The following is a 16,514-nucleotide window of genomic DNA, read 5'->3' on the forward strand; positions in this document are numbered from 1 at the left end:
ATATTTTTGATTTCCAATGAATTTACATGTTTCATTAATGGAAATTTTTGGATGTAGTGAGTGATATGTTCTGGTATTCGCCGTTCAAGAATTCACCAATGCAAGGTTGTAGTGATTTGGACGTGGCTCTGTCTGCCATCCAAACTTACGAACAACATTAGTTTAACCTTCTCCATCAATCACCATGCTGCATAGTTGGTCATTGCACATCACTTAAGTTGGGAAGATACTGTTGTGGGCTTGTGGCGTCAATCTTCATCTTCAAAGACTTTGTGAGTGGTCAATGGAAAACAAAGAATAAAACAAAGATGCTCCTCATCACTATCATTGCCATTGACTTCCCGGCTCTCGCTTTGCCTTGCTCTTGCCCTTCTACGACATAAGGTATAAAATAATTCTTATCAATGTAAGCTACCAAACAGTTGGGATATTGAGCACTAATGCTCGTACCCTTTGCTTGTGAAACACTGAATGGCAGCCTATGGCTTCACATGAGGTTTGTCATAACCACACAGAGGTGGAGAATATGGCCAGTTAGGTCATGCAGATGTCGTAGATGAACCACTAGCATGTGGTTTGCTGAATGACTTTTCTTGGGGAGAATGCTGCTGCTGATTGAAACTATCACCGTTAGGAAAATTACTTGTAAAAAGTCTTCCGAGTATATGGCTGCTTCAGACTATCTTCTACCTAATATGCCACCTGTACAACATCCTCCATTGTAGGCAGTCGACAGGAAGCTAGTGCAGCGCTGGTAATGCAGGAGTATATTACAAGTAACTAACTCCGCAGTTTATAACCCCAAACAATACAAATAGGAGTAAGAAACAAAGAAATAATACCATTAAATAAATCCTCAAGGATATAATACCCATATAGGAGCAAAACCAGCCCAAAACCTAACCCGATGGGAGAGAGAAAGACCTGTTATAGAGCTGGAGAGGTGCGGCTAGGGATGTAGGAGTCCGATTGAGTTGCACTCTTGGGCGTAGATAGTTCCTAGGGAAGGTACAAAACCCCCAAAGTTGAGAGGATTCTGACGGCTGGTTGTGAAGTTACAAGCTTTCTTGATTTTCTGACCTAGGAGAAAATTGAAAAGAACCTTCAAGAACAGCAGCTGAATGCTTCCAACAATGACTAGGTAATGATCGTGGGACCCTTACGAGGCCTGGAATACTCCGATTGAAGACCTGGCTGAATAGAGTACAAAAGAGAGAGAGAGGAGATTGATCTCTCTCCTATTCCCACTAGGATTGTTGATCGGTTCTGATTTTTGGAGACTTTTATCAAAATCTGAACTATACCTCTTGAATGTTGCAGCAAACAAAATAAAAAAGAAGAATAAAACAGATGGGGGGTTGAGAAGGGTGAAAGAGAATAAAGGAAGTGGCTATCTCAGCCTGGGCTTCTCACTCACAGCTTTCTCAGCTGTTCTAAGTATTTAGTTGCAAATTTTCTTTCATTCAAAATTTGTCCAATAATGGTACATATGCCTCTCTATTTATAGAGGGGAAGCTTACAATCATACTAATACTAGGAGCTAGTTTCCTAATAGGACTAGACACTTCTCCTACAACTAGGAATTCAAAATGGACTAGGACTTGACTTTATGACTCCAACATAGAGTAGGACTAACTGACTAATAGACCATATAGGACTTTACAACCAACTAATGGCCTAATGGGCCTTTATTGAATTAAATAACAACTAATTAAACTAATGAACAAAATCCCGTTTTTCTACCTTCTATCCATATTTTAGGCCTATTAAAGTGGCCCATTTCAAAGAAAACCCATGGGATCAAAGGCCCAACACATACATAACACGATCCAAGGCTTATTTGCAATAAAATAAGCCCAAGTGACTTAGCTACATCAGCTGGTTTGTGGGGGCAACCCATTGCAGAATTGTCCCATCAATACCTCACCCCCACTCCAAATCAGATCAAGTGGCTAAATAGTAAAGCTTGCTTGCATACTCAACTGTCAGGCTTTGTTGTCTCAACTGTGCATGCCTGAGGTGCATACGCTATTTGTAGTTGGCAGGAAGAATCTCCGGTTCATAGTTTCACCTAGCTCAGCCCAGTTAGTGACTAACACAATGCCTGGAGTCCGATTTTGTTGTTGGTGTTTGATCCTCCAAACTCGAGCAGTGCCCTCAGCTTAGCCTATGCAAATAAGATATTTCTAGCCTCAATCAATCCATACCATCTGAAAGATGTCTCTGAAATGTGAATTCAGTCAAGGTATTCAACTAACTAGTGGTGAGTAGAACCTATTTCAATCTGGAATTTCAGAAACTATAGGGGATAATGTGGAAAAACAAGTAAAGAATAAATGTGCTGGAATGTAAACAAATTTTGTCCTTGTAACTAATGAGAATTGATGTCTTCTTCAGTTCTTCCTATCGATTTAACCAGAAACAAGTGGTGAGCATAACCTATTTCGATTGAAAGAACACTTATAGGGAAAAAAAAAGTTTTGAAACAGAGTCTGGCAGGAGAGAGAAATAGTATAAACTTGCAGGAAGGGTGATGGAGGCCGGTAAGGGTAGGGAAGAAATCCCTGAGAGGGGTATTAGAGTTGCAGAGGAGAGGGAGAAATAGCACTGAGAAAGGGGAGGAAGGAGAACCGTTCACACACGCCCGCAGGCTTCACAAATACTCAATTCATATTTTCTTCAATCTGTCTTTCTCAATCGATTACAAGCATATAAGTAGAAAATTGAAAAACTCTAACATGGAAAGAAATCCCAAAAGAAAACTAACTCAGAAGGAAAAGAAATCCTAAACCAACTTTAAATAAGAAACTACTCTCTCCTACGTATCCTACTTGAAATAAAAGATTACGTAATAACTCCAAATAAAATCCTACTGGACCAAGGACCAATATGGGTCTGGTTCATCTCTGGTTGGATACCTAGATGGGTGTGGGTCGTTCCACAGGTGCGTATCTGCATCAATTCCCCCGATGTTGAGAAAAACTCGTCCACGAGTTTTGTAGAACGGAAGAATCAATACCAATCGGTTAGAATCCATCTTTTCCTGTATGAAGTCACCTTCGAAACCAAGATTGAATGATATGAAATCCACGACGCGAAGTTCATTGGTGAAGTAGTGACTTAGAAAAATAAAATCGATCAATTCATTGATGAGATCAATCGAATTAAATTTTTTCACAAGCTGATCTTCAGCGTCCAACGGTTTCATCTCATCTTCTACCATTGGAGATTCATCTTCTGGTTTGTCTACCTATTGTTCAACGGTTGAGATCACATAGTTGAAGGTAGTCGTAGATCTCATCTAGCTTCACTTGCATCAATTGCATTTGTTGACAGATATCCAATAAAAGATTGAGATCCATTGTCTAGGTTTGTATTCAGAATTTTTTATGGACCCACTATGGCAAGAGAACACTTAAAGCAAAGGGTGAATGGCAAAAGAGTAATTAAATGGAAGTTTAGAACAAGGTGGCAAAAGTGTAAATATTTTGAAGTTCAATTTAAACCACGAAGGATATCACGTGTAGGAAGCAGGGGTACACTTGGAATTAAGAGAGAATATAGGATAGAAAGGGATAATTGATAATGGGAAGGATAGTATGGGAAATAAACAAAAATAATTAAAGAGGGGTAATAAGGAAAAGAGAAAATAGAAAATAGAGAATAAAATCGATTGGGATTTGGTAAGGTACGGTAACCCGACAAAATAGGTCTCAAAGAGACCTGCGATAGAACCAGAGGACGTCAGTGATGGAAGAGGAAGACGTCTCGATGATCAACGGTGAGGTTGCGTCTTTGAAGGCAACTGTAGCAAGAGCTCCAGGATAGGTAGGAGTCTCGCCTCTCACTCTCTTCTCGTCTTTTCTGATTCTTCTTCTTCAACTTCTGTTTCTCTCTCTTCATCTTTTATTCTTTTCTTCTTTGCTCCTCTTCTTTTCTTCTTCTGTATTCTGATTCTGTCTTCTTTGTCCCTTTTTTTTTTCTTTGTTGTTGTTGAACACAGGGAGGACAATCTTCTTTGTTTTTTTATTTTTATTTTTACTGTCGGAACCCTGAAAAAGAGGCTCGACCAAAGGAAGTTGGGAGAAAGAGGGGGGCGGTGAGACATAGGGCTCGAAGAAGATTCTCTTTTTTTTATTTTTTATTTTATTTTTTTATCTCAGTCTGTAGAAACCAAAACCAAGAATGGAAGGGAAGAAGAAGAGATGGAGGGGAAGGAATGGGGATCCTTCGGCTCTGATACCAATTGATGGAGGGTCGGTAGGGGTAACGAAGAAATCCTTGAGAGGGGTCTCAGAGTTGTAGGGGAGAGGGAGTAATTGCATTGAGAAAGGGGGGGAAGGAGAACAACTCACACACGCCCGCAGGCTTCACAAATACTCAATTCATATTTTCTTCAATTTGTTTTTCTCAATCGATTTTAAGCATATAAATAGGAAATTGAAAAACTCTAACATGGAAAGAAATCCCAAAAGGAAGTTAACTTAAAAGGAAAAGAAATCTTAAACCAACTCTAAATAAGAAACTACTATCTCCTACGTATCCTACTTGAAACAAAAGATTACGTAATAATCTCAGATAAAATCCTACTAGACCAAGGACCAATGTGGGTCTGGTTCATCTCTGGTTGGATACCCAGATGGGTATGGGTCGTTCCACGGGTGCAAATCTGCATCAAAGGGGCTTAGGGTTTGACGACCTGGGGCTTGGTTGCCTATGGAAGAACCACCTTGCTGAATCTCAGGCCAAACAGAGTTGTATCGAAGGAGTTTCAGCCATCTCTTCTCAGACCATAGTTATTAAATTCGGATTCGAGAATTATTCGGATGAAGAATTATTCGGATTAATTCGTTTCATTAATTCAACGATTTGGTCAAAATATCGGTAAAAAAAGCGGAGATAATAAAATTTGAGTTCGGATTCGGATTTTGGAATTATTCTTTTACAAAAATAAAAAGCGGACAAAAAATTTTGGATGTTATTTTTAATATTTGCAATACTTGTTTCATATTATCTATCAATTATCATATGTACATAACATACAAATGATATAAAAATAAAAATTTTAAATTTTAAAGATAAAAATATTATATTTGGCTCTTTTTATTTTTCTAAACTCATTTCCTATTACTCAAATAATTGAATCAGAGAAAGAGAGATTGAGAGGTGGGACTGAGCACAAATTCAGCGAAACCCACGTCAACCACCGTGCATGTTCACCTTAAAGACTAGAGAGAGAGAGTAACAACTATAAGACTTAGTCAAACCTAAATGGGGTGAGAGATTTTTTTTTTTTTTTTTTTTTTTTTTAATAAGTGTGAGATTACCTCAAGAAAGAAAATCTTTGTTGGTTTTTGTTAAAAAAAGAAGAAAAATAGCATTAGGATAATAAATGCATTATAATCACACTATTTTCTAAAGGCTTATTGACTTATTAAAGGTAAAGTTTTTTTTTTTTTGTACATGGGATAAAATTTGGTTATAATTCGGATAAAATTCAGTTTCGGACAGAATTATTCGTAAAATTTGGTAAAATCCTGTTCGGACGGAATAATTTAGAGAATTTAATAACTAGGTCTCAGACCAGCATTACCACCCAACAAGGAAGAAGGAAACAATAGCTGAAATAAAAGGAAGAGAATTAGGAGCAAATAGGAATAATGAAGCTAGTATAGAAGAAATCAGACCTCAGAATCTGGGGTCAAACAGAAGAAGAAAACCCATTCACGCAGCCCCATCACAACACCATAAGGAACTCAGAATTAAATTATTTCTATTTATTCAGCGAAGAATTCTTATCGATGGTTTACAAGTTCATAAACGGACTCAAAACTAATCCTAATCATAATCTGAATAGACTTTGAACTGGCTTGAACTCCTACCATGGACAACTTTAGGGTTGGTTTGATAACGTTTCTGCTGTTTCTGTGCTGAGAAACAGTTTTTTGAGTTGAAAAAATGGTTTGATAAACCTGTTTGTGGAAACGTTTGCAGCAGACAATGGTGTTTGATAATATCTGTTTCAATTTGGATTCTAATGCCGTTATCATTAATTACAAGATTGCCATTAACACTTTGACACAAGCTTTCAATTAGGAGGCATAAATCAAAATCATGAACACATTTCAAAAATCTCAATAATAGATATAAATTAACCTAAATATGTAATTTAACAAATAAAGTTATCCATGACATTTTATGAGTTATTACAATCCAATTGTCAAATTGTAAACTTAATAAAAGTCTAAAATAGAGATTGCAAAACCTGCCCAGATGGGGTATAGTTTCCTCCTTTGATTCTTGAATCTCTCCTTTTAACATTCTTTTTTTTTTTTCCCACCTCACCTTGGATAGCTCTTTGTGAATATCCCTTGACAAAATCAGAGGTTGGTGAAATTGTAGGTGAAAGAGATTCAGACTTCGAGGTTCTCGCATAATCGGTTGAATGTGAGATAGGTTTGGTATTAGAGCAATTGATTTCATTAGCAACCCATATGCAAAATCTACAACTTGGGTTTAGAACCTGTAGTCCGAATACATAAGGTTATTTACACTCATTAAAGTAAAAAAGTATATTAGTTTTTAACAAAAGTTTTAAACCAAAGAAGGAAGAATAGGATTAGAAAGAAAAAGATTTTTAGAGTGTAGTTGTTGCACCTGTAGGTAAAGGGATATAAGGGTATCATTTGAGAAAATCCAACCATTAGCAAAGTCTAATAAATGAGAGACAATAACAGGGAAATTCAGTTGCAAAGAAAGATTGTAAATAGTCAATTTGAGATCGTGAGAAGCTAAAGGAAATTCACCCAGGTCATGGTTATCTTCTTCCTAGCACCTCCACTGCCGTGTTTGGCCGTAACAGGAAAGAGGATAGCAGTGATTCTAAAAGCTCAACTATGGCTGAGATCTCCATATTTAACCAACAAATGTTGAAAATATTTGCAGAAGAACATCTAACATCCAAGTCTAAAACAAGAACTGAAGTTAAAAATAAAAAACCTTAAGGAAAGAGGAATGTGCTTGGAGCTCCAACATCAAGTTTGCCTTAGCTTTGGATAGAGGATGGATGAGGCCTTTAGTTGAGAATCTGGGAGTGCCAGATGTGGGAGGAGATCTGAAATCGATTAGTTTTCACCAAAATAAAGAAAAAATCCCTAATACCAAAAATCCCTCTCTGGGGTTTATAGGAACACATTCCAGGACAAAATTCCCTATAAATCCCTAGTCTTTAGTGCTTCATGTTTCGATTATAGATGGCAAGGGGAGGATACCTTCTAGTTTCAAGTGATGTTGCAGCGACCTTGGAGAGTACCGGTTCCTCGTTTTGAAGAGGGACTTGTAGGAAGGAGGAGTTGAAGCTTTTGCTAGGGAGATGTTTCAAAACCAGAAGGAGTTACAACTTAGCTTTGGCCAGGGGGATGCTATCTTGCGATAAAGAAGATCCAAGAACCAAGAACCAAGAACCAAGAACGAGAAGAGATAGAGAGAAGGGATGCAGCGAGATATGACGAGTTCGGTTTGTGTGAGAACCACAAGCGAGGAGAGTATTTTCCTTTGGAGTTGTTTTGAGGTTTTCAAAATTTGGAAACTTTTTTATCGGGTATAATTTCATTTTGGCCACTTCAAATTGTTTCAAGAAACGGAGAAACAAGTTTGACTTGTTTCATCAAACCTATTCCTTGAAACATAGAATTAATGTTTCAAGAAACCGGTGAAACAGAACACGTTTGTCAAACAGTTTTTGGGCTGTTTCTCATTTCTGAGAACAAAAAAAAAATCAGAAAAACACGACGGACCTACTTTAATGGAAATAAAATAAAATAAATTCAAATAAATCCAAATAAAAAAATGAAAATTCTCTAACTATCCGTATAGAACCGAAATCCAGCCTTTTACCTGGTTCTTTTTTACCTAGGTTTCTGACTGGGCAAGCTGGTCCATTTTTTGAGAGTGCTACTCTATCCAAGTTAATTTTACAAAGTTGTTTTAATAAATTTGCCTTTTTTTTCGGACCTTTACATCTTACCCTGGCAAATGCAATGCTCTCCTTTTGTTTCTTGTGGTTCCTGAGGTTCAGGTAGTTAATGTACCACACCTGGAAATCTGGTTTTTACGTATGAAGTTGCATAAATGAAGTAGTTCAGCTTTTGATGTTATTTTTACCAGCTTCTCAAAAGATACATGCTAAATTGCTAATATACAGTGATTCCATTAAATAGAAGGTGGCATCCCCTTGCTGCAGTCTGCATGCTGTGGTGTAATTAGTTGTTCTTTTTGGGTTATCTGATGCAAATCTTTTTTCTCTTGGTTTTTTTCTGTCAGGTGTCGTGGGTCAATGAATTAAGATGTCAGAAATGCTGCTACCTTTGGTTTGTACTTTTTCTTTGTTGATTGGACTCGGTGCCTTGCACATTCATTCCCTTTGATGTTTTTTTATCTATTGTTAGAAGTGTTCTCTTGCGAGGTATTGGATGCAATTTTGATTGATTATATTTTTGTTATTAAAATCTCAGTTGATTATGTTTTTGTTTTTGTTTTTTTTTTTTTTAAATTATATATATATATATATATATAATGTACAGACAGGTAAATGTATGCAACTGAAGCACAGTTGGAAAGCATAATCCCAACTGATGTGGTTATTTTTCTGCATGGACTATTTATTCGGTCATTCTGACCATTGGATAGATGTAAACGACCAGATTAAGTCGCATGTTAAATTTGACAGCATATTTAGCGTTATGGCCTACCAAGTACATTGTTACCCACTCCGTTTTATGTGAAACCCAGGTGATTATACAAGATGAGTAATGTACTGAAAAAAATATACAATTACGTTGAATATTAACCAAATTGCACAACTTCAGTGACATATTTTCCAAACTATAAAATACATATCCAATTATACTGTAAGCATAGGTAGGAAAATTTTCATTCCTAAGCTACACCATAGGTAGGAAAATCGTACCTAATTAATTCATGGGCCATAACCCTGAAGCTGCTTTCTTCTTCATTTGTCTCGGTTTCTCTTTTTAAAAAAGCCTAAAGTATATTTCCCTGTTTCTGGGCTTCACTTCATTTTCATGAAGTGATTGGCCTTTGGTGTTCTTTGTTTGTCATTGTCGATTTCATGTACATGATTTCAAGAATGTCCATAATTCAGTAGGTCATGCGTTGTATATATGTGCTGAAGTTCAAAACCTTTGAATGAAAGGGAACAGTAACAGAAAATAAGTGAGAATTACAGTTGAAAGGGAGGGGTTTTCTTGAATTTCAGTGAAAGAACAAGAGAAGAATGAAATTCAACTCATGGAGGGCTTAGGTTTGAATAATAGAAATTAGGTCTTTAAGTGTTATTTCAAAGAAGACTCTTCCTTCAACCTCTTGACCTCGACACTGACAATGGAGGATAACCTGATTTCGACTTTTAAATCTTTCTCATATGGAGTCCAATCGAACAGATTTCAGATGGAAGTTCCCAATTCAGAGTCCTCTTATTAGCCAACCAATGGTAGGCCAGATCACCAAATAAATAAATAGTATTAGTTTCTTAAATCAGATCTGGTGGTAGGAGGAGAACCAGGTCCCTTTTTCTATTTAGTTCTCACAAGGAAGGCAATAGGGTTCCTGACTCTAGGGCTTCAATCACCTAGGAGAGGGCTTCCTTCGTTCCAAACCTTTGGATGAAACTGTGAAAGGGATTAAATTGATGGAGCTCAATTCGATCTATGGGGGCTGAGAGTACCGCCCTGAACTGTGGTGGGCCTGAGAGCATGGGAAGCCCAAGTAACAAGAGAAGAGGTATGAAGAAGAAGAAACAGGACAATGAAAAGAAAAAAAAGGTACAATCGCATACAGTGGAGCAAAAAGGGGGTGGTGGGAGAATGGGCAGTGAACCTTACCATGGGCATCAACAGGGGGTGGGTTTTTTGCGTTTCACAGGGATGGGGTGTCATTTTGCCGCGGCACAGGGCGCAAGGTCTGCGCAACCAGGGAGTATTCATTATATATATATATATATTGCGCCAAAAAATGATAACTCTGAAGTATAGTGAAACAAGGAAGCTAGAAAACTGGAATCTCTTACATATCTAACTTCTGATACAAAATAATAAAATACAAATGTAAATTACAAGAATAACCCTACCAACCGTTATTGGACCAAAAATCTGGTTTTTAGTTCTGGGTTTCCAGAATGGGTCATGCTGGTCCAGCCATGCACACACACTGCATCACTCTCTCTCATTAAAATTGGTCCTGTCTTTTCATTCTCTTTCGTTTTCGTACACACTTGAAAACAACAGCTTTGATGCTCCCTCCTTGCCCCACTTAACCAAGTATCAAAAAAAAAGTTTTGAGATCCAAGCAGATTTATCATTTCTTACTCAAAAGATGCTTACTTTGGGAATTCTTCCACCATTATTGAATGTGATGCCAGATTCTAATGGCCTGGAATTTGCTGAAAACTGAAAATCTCAAAATGAAATGATGAAACCTGTGAAAACAGGAGTATTCATTGTCTCTCACCCAGCCCCAAGCCCCAATTTGTTGAAATTTGAAACTCACTTGGGCCCAACCTACAATAGTGCAACCTACTGTAACTGTGAGAGACCTTTTTTTTTGGTTTTGGGCGGGGGCTAATTGCTTGCCTGTTCAAACGAGGAAAATAGGGAAGAATGTACTGTGTTGAGAAAGTACGGTTCAGTATTTTTTAGTTTGGCAATTACACTCCTCAGACTCTGCAATTTCCTTTGTCAAACCCTTTTTTATATTTTGGCGAGTTTAACTTTCCTTGTTTTGTCCAATGGTTCCTGTATTGTGCACGAACACAAAAATAAAGGGGTCATTCTAAAGCATTAAAATGTGTTGTAGTGAAATTAGATTGTTCTTAAAGTATACCTTTGGTTAGATGGTGATAATGTGGGCAATATGATGCAGATTAATTACCAAAATAGGCTTGTTTTATTAGGAATAAGCCTAAGGTTGGGTTCCATACATGTTAGGCCTTTGATCCTATGTGTTTTGAGTGTAATAGACCACTTTTATGGGTATAAAAGGGGGGCTCTAAGATTGAGTACGGGATTACTAGTTAGTTTCCATTTTCACTAGTTTCCTTTTTAGTTGGGCTTGATTTGAGTTATATTTGTTTCCTCAGGAGTCAAGCTATTAATTGAGTCAAGTCATTAGTAGTTAGTTTCCCTTTTCAACTAGTTTCTAATTTCAGTTTTTAGTAACTATTGTATTAGGAGAATATTTGGTTTCCTTTTTGAGGAACCTTCTATTTTGTAATTCCCTCCCCCTATTAACATTATAAATAAAGAAGAGGAGTCTCCTAAAAGCCTAGAATGATTTTGAAAAAAAAATTAATGGTTGTTGCTATTGTCTTCTTCATGAAGAGTTGTCTTGTGTTTGATCAAGGCTGAAGGAATTGGTGTTTGATCCAATTGACTCTTTGCGGTGTGAAGCCCAAGAGGTTCCTTTTAAGTGTTTTATTCTTCTTCTTATTGTTACTATTCTTCTTCAGCCATCTCAGGTAAGTGATCTGATCTCTCTGTAATTCTGGTTTTAGGAAACCCAGATTTCTCCTATTCTGGCTGATTCTTATTTCTGCCCAGAATAATGATCTGAGTTGTTCTGAATATTGTTGTTTGGTTGCTGCTTTATTCTTCACTGAATTGGTCTCATTAGCTGGGAATTTAATCCCTTAAATCCTAGTTATTATTCAGTTGCAGAAAATTATTTCTTCTTAAAATTCTGGTATTTGGAAGTTTTGTCCTCTTTTGTTTCTGTGGATAAAATTCTGATTTATGGTCTGTTAGAATCCTATTCCTATATCTGAGTTAGGCTTTCATCTGGTTTATAGCCTGAACTCATAAATTCCAGTTTCTGGGTTCGAAATTCTGATTTACAAAAATCTGTTTCTTTCTTAATTCTGATCTGTTATATTGCTGCCTTACTTTGGCTATTCTTGGTTGTTCTTAGTTTAAAAGTTCCTGCAGTCTTGGGTCTGGTTTGGTTGTCCAAATCTATTCCTACATTACAATATGTCCACTAAATTTGGGCCTCAAGACCCTGGTGCATGTCCAAAAAGCCTCTTTGGTTTGGAACAACCTCCGAGTGAACTTCAGTGAAACCCAGCTCCCTAGAGATGGGTTCTGAAATATAGTTTGTTTCTGCCTGATCCCTCTACAGATTGTTCACGTTTGGACGATCTGAACCAAGAATTGGCTGATCTAGTGAGAAAAAGTTCGGATACTTGGACTGATTTTATACCAGATTTGTGACTTCTGATACCAATGCGGTTGTGTAATCATATTCATCCAGTACCAATCTTTGAAACCATGGCTAAAGCCACTTCATAGCTGTACAGGAGTGAGTTTTATGTATGTGTTTTGTCCTAGAAACGAGAAAGGGGGGGAGTGAATATGGTGATAAGGTACACACCCATTAATTGAGAAGTTGTCAAAGGATTTGAGGCACTTGGAATAACGCATGACATCTATTCTACGACTGCCGGATTGTTTTTTCTCATATGTTTCTTGCTGTGTAGTGAATGTGATGGTTTCAATGTCTGTTAATCCGAACCACTCTGATTTTTTTGGGTGCATCAATTGGTCTGCCCTAATTCCCTTGATGTTTGCCATTTGAACTGGTGAATGCTCTTGGTCTGTATGGTGTTTAATAAATTAATGCCTGATTTTAGGAGAATTTTGGTTGTGTTGCAGACTCTTATGCAATAGGTTTATGCATAATGCACAGCTGCCTGTGCTGGATTAAGGCGTACAGCTTACTTCCTGGACAAGCACCAATGAGGTAGGAAAGTCGTTTACTCTTCATCGCTAAGCCCTATGTTGGAGATGGAATATTCGTGTAATCTACCGAGTTCATTCTTGGAATGAAACACAAGAAATAGTCATAATTAAATTTTTGGCATCAAATGTATTTTAAAATTTTTCATTGTAACCAGGATATTGGTGCTGTAGGCTACATACCTTTAATGGCTTTTGCTGGTCGTGGAGAAGATTATGTCAAACATTACTTGTTTTTGTGGATATGGAATCCTTTATGTTAATGTGGATTATCAGAGTTTCTCATACTCGTGCATACTTTCTTGTCTGTAGCTCACTACTGTCTTCCTGGAGCTGGCTGCTTTGGTTAAGTTGCCTGGCATCCATGCTTGCTATTGGAAAGCTTTGTCCTTGCTTCCTGTGGCAGAAATTGTAACTGTTAATCAAAGAGACAAGATGATTTGCAACGAAGTTCTTCTGGCCTTTTTCCCTCGTATGTATGTTGACTCTCCCTTCAAATCATTCCAGATGAATTTACTGTTATGTTAGCTTTGTCTTATTGCTGTTTCCACTAGCATATATCTGGCAAAAAAATCATGTATATTTCCAAGAGGCCTAAGAAAAACATTTTATAGAAAAATTCTCCCAAGGTGATGGTGCAAGTGGTGCACACTCCCAATTCCCAGGGGAGGGGGAGCTGCCTTTCCATGTTCCCATCTCATGGCTCCCATACCTTAGGTTGTCAAGGCATTGCTTACACGTATAGGTGCCTTTTGCTGGAAGGGTGCTTTTGCCGCGTAGGTGCCTCGGTGGTGTCACCTTGATATCCAGGCCAGCTCCAACACCTTGGGTTCGCCTAGATGCTGCAACAACTATGTTTCGTACACCAAGATTGTGAGGATGAATCTGTTGGATTCTTCTAGATATTGATGTAAACGTGGCTTATGGTTGAGAAACGTTCTGGTGAATGAGAACTGCCTAACTGATTAGTTAGTTTTATTTGTGGGGTAGGTATTCTTTGGTAAGGGGCATTCCTATTGGTGGGGCTTGCCTGCGTGCCTCTGTGCTTTGTGATGTTTTATGTCTCATAGATGCTCCAAGTGTACTTTATGTAACTAGGACCCTGATTCAATGCGAGCATCTCAGCTGAGGTTTCACTGTTTTACATCAAACTGAATACACTTGTTACTCTTCTATCCCACCGTGTACATTATTCCTCTGAAATTGCCTCGAAACATCCAGTGGTCCTGGCTTGATTGCATCAGAGATGATCTCAAGAACTTGTCTAAACTAGAGCTAACTTATCTGGGCTTTTTTGGATTTGTCACAGCCTTGGGAGTTGGGACATGCTGAAAACTAGATCTTTATTGCTGTTTTTTATTTTCTACGCTCCTTTTGGGGTTACTGAAGTTTTAACTCCAATTTTGGTGAAGAGTTGTCATTGGAAATGCAACCTTCAGAGATCTCTTTTTAAGTACAGATAATTATTATTACAATCTTGCTTCGAGAACTGTGATTACGGTTTTTATTTGTACTAGTTAATGCTTTTTTTGTAGCTGTAGTTAAGGATATAGAATTTCTTTAGAAGGCCTTCTTTTTACCGTATGTTGAGGCCGAAAAGAGATATTGATGTCAACTTTGTGGTGTTTCAGGTTATACATTATGCCATGCTACCATCATCTGTCAAGAACAGCGATTGGGTGGGGCCCTGGTTCGTTTTCAGGCTGAGAATTATGTCTGCCAGTCGAGAGAGACGAGTTACAGTTCATGTACCTTCATGTAGATGGTCTCATTTGCAGATGAGTTTCTCCACTTAACTGTAAATTGGTTTACCAATTTCTCATTCCACGCTTGGAGCTGTTGGAATTGCAAGTCTCTGTATGAGTACACATTCCATATATCTTTGAGTTACCGTGAAATAGTGAAGGAATGTTTGAGGTACCTGATGCTATTTATTTATTTGTTCTTTGGGCTTTCTTCCACCCCCCTCCCCTCCAAGAAAAAAAAGAAATCCTTCAACACTTGACATATATTCTTAAAACCCACACTCTGACCTGTAATATGTTATTACCTAGTCTTTAAGGAGCAAGCAAGCGAGCTAAAATTAGTAGTCCAGACTCCGAATGTCCTTAAAAATTCCAATGCAAATTTTCAGTATCCTGGCCTGTCCAAGTTGGTGGCCATTTAATATTTCCTTTTTTTCCCTTTTCTTTGTTTTGCCAGATCAGCTATCCTCTTTATGATCTCATTAGTGTCTTGAATAAAGTTACCCTTGAGCATCAGAGTAATGAGTGCAGTGATTTGGAAACCGTTACTGAAAATTATTGACATTACAGACTCTTTGATACACCCAAGGGTTCTGTTTACGTATAAATGTGTAGGCTTTGCTGTGCCAAATGTATCTCAATTCAAATGTGCCTTTTCCCAACCACATGCTGCTCCACATATATGATGATTATAGATGGCCAAAAATCCATGTGAAAGATGCATATAAAGAAAAATTAAATAATATATGTTTGAATTTAAGTGTTCATTTGGCAGTTGCATTGCCTGCGGCTAATCCTATCTATATGTAATTAGTTAGGGTGAAAATGTTAGCTTTTGATTGATTAAATTCTGTTAAGTAATGTTGGAAGGGTTGTTAAGGTGCCAGGTTTTCTGTTATCAGTGGGAAAAATTTCATTCATTGATTTATTGGATAGAAGCTAAAGTAGAGGTGGGGCGAGATGTGGATGTGGAAGTGGAAGTGGAAGTGGAAGTGGAAGTGGAAGTGGAAGGAACAGGGAGGGTAGGCTTATAAACGTTGTTGGGGACATTGGATTAGTGTGACATTTTTGACATTGAGGTAGAATGAAACTTTATGCGCTTATATTTTCAATTTAGGTGGATGAAATCATTTTCTGCCTGCAGGTTTGACTGACGCAGAATTTCCATCTCTTGGTTTCTTTGGAAGGCAGTGACTGACGAGTGTATTCATTCCTTCCGGTAAGTTATGCTCTCTATCTTGTTGGATCTCCCTCCAACTATAAGGTTTCTTTGTTGGCAAATAATGATCTCGGATCCAAAATAGTTACTAGCTCACATCTGAAATGGCACACATTTAATCGGTTAAATATGGCGTGTTGGGGGGGCAAAGTACCAAGGAATTATCAATGAGCTCTGTATCGCTGGAGGCATAATTCGTGGGAATGCATATGGGCGTGTTCATGCAATGGTGATTCTCTCCCTGGCAGCACATACTTGGTCACCACCAATAGTCAAAAAGGTTTAAAAAACTCAGAATTAGGTGCGGGATCAGTCTATCGATTCCGATTTGAATTGTCCCAAAATCGGCCAGGAATCAGTCAGTCTCAGCTTCAATTGGCCTAGCTTGGTTAGACTCAAGTTAAAGTATTGGGGTTAATTAAAATTGGCTTCAGTCTATTATGAATTGATTTAATCAGCTTTTTGAAAACCTTGGTGATTTGATTTGGTTTGGTTTGGTTTGATTTTATACATTTTCAGTTATTTGATTCACTGGCGGCCATTCTTACAGATGGTTATTCCTACATTCGTTTTCTTCAAGTGCAGGTTCCTTTATTTGTTGATATATATCAATGGGATAAGTCTTAGTGGTTTTACTAAATTTATGCCTTTTTTTTTTTGGTAGAATTAACTAAATTTATGTCACCCCTGAAAATAAAAGCAACGAAAAAAGAATACACATTTTTTTAGTCTTTTTTTTTT

At 37.6% G+C, this 16,514-nt stretch overlaps 1 protein-coding gene across 3 annotated transcripts in view; it reads left to right on the forward strand.

The window, feature by feature from the left end:
* LOC122083685 (histone-lysine N-methyltransferase ATXR7) overlaps positions 1-14,729 on the forward strand; it is a 36,179-nt gene extending 21,450 nt beyond the window's left edge. For 2 of the 3 annotated variants that reach the window (XM_042651557.1, XM_042651559.1), the window contains exons 15-18: positions 8,323-8,369; positions 12,726-12,813; positions 13,122-13,285; positions 14,441-14,729. In XM_042651557.1, the coding sequence (XP_042507491.1) occupies positions 8,323-8,344 (22 nt within the window). In that variant the 3' untranslated portion in view covers positions 8,345-8,369; positions 12,726-12,813; positions 13,122-13,285; positions 14,441-14,729. The remainder of the gene's footprint in view (positions 1-8,322; positions 8,370-12,725; positions 12,814-13,121; positions 13,286-14,440) is intronic. The other variant, XM_042651558.1, reaches the window with a different exon arrangement.
* Positions 14,730-16,514: the final 1,785 nt, after the last annotated feature.

Source organism: Macadamia integrifolia, chromosome 7, assembly GCF_013358625.1.
Source record: "Macadamia integrifolia cultivar HAES 741 chromosome 7, SCU_Mint_v3, whole genome shotgun sequence".
NCBI lineage: Eukaryota > Viridiplantae > Streptophyta > Magnoliopsida > Proteales > Proteaceae > Macadamia > Macadamia integrifolia.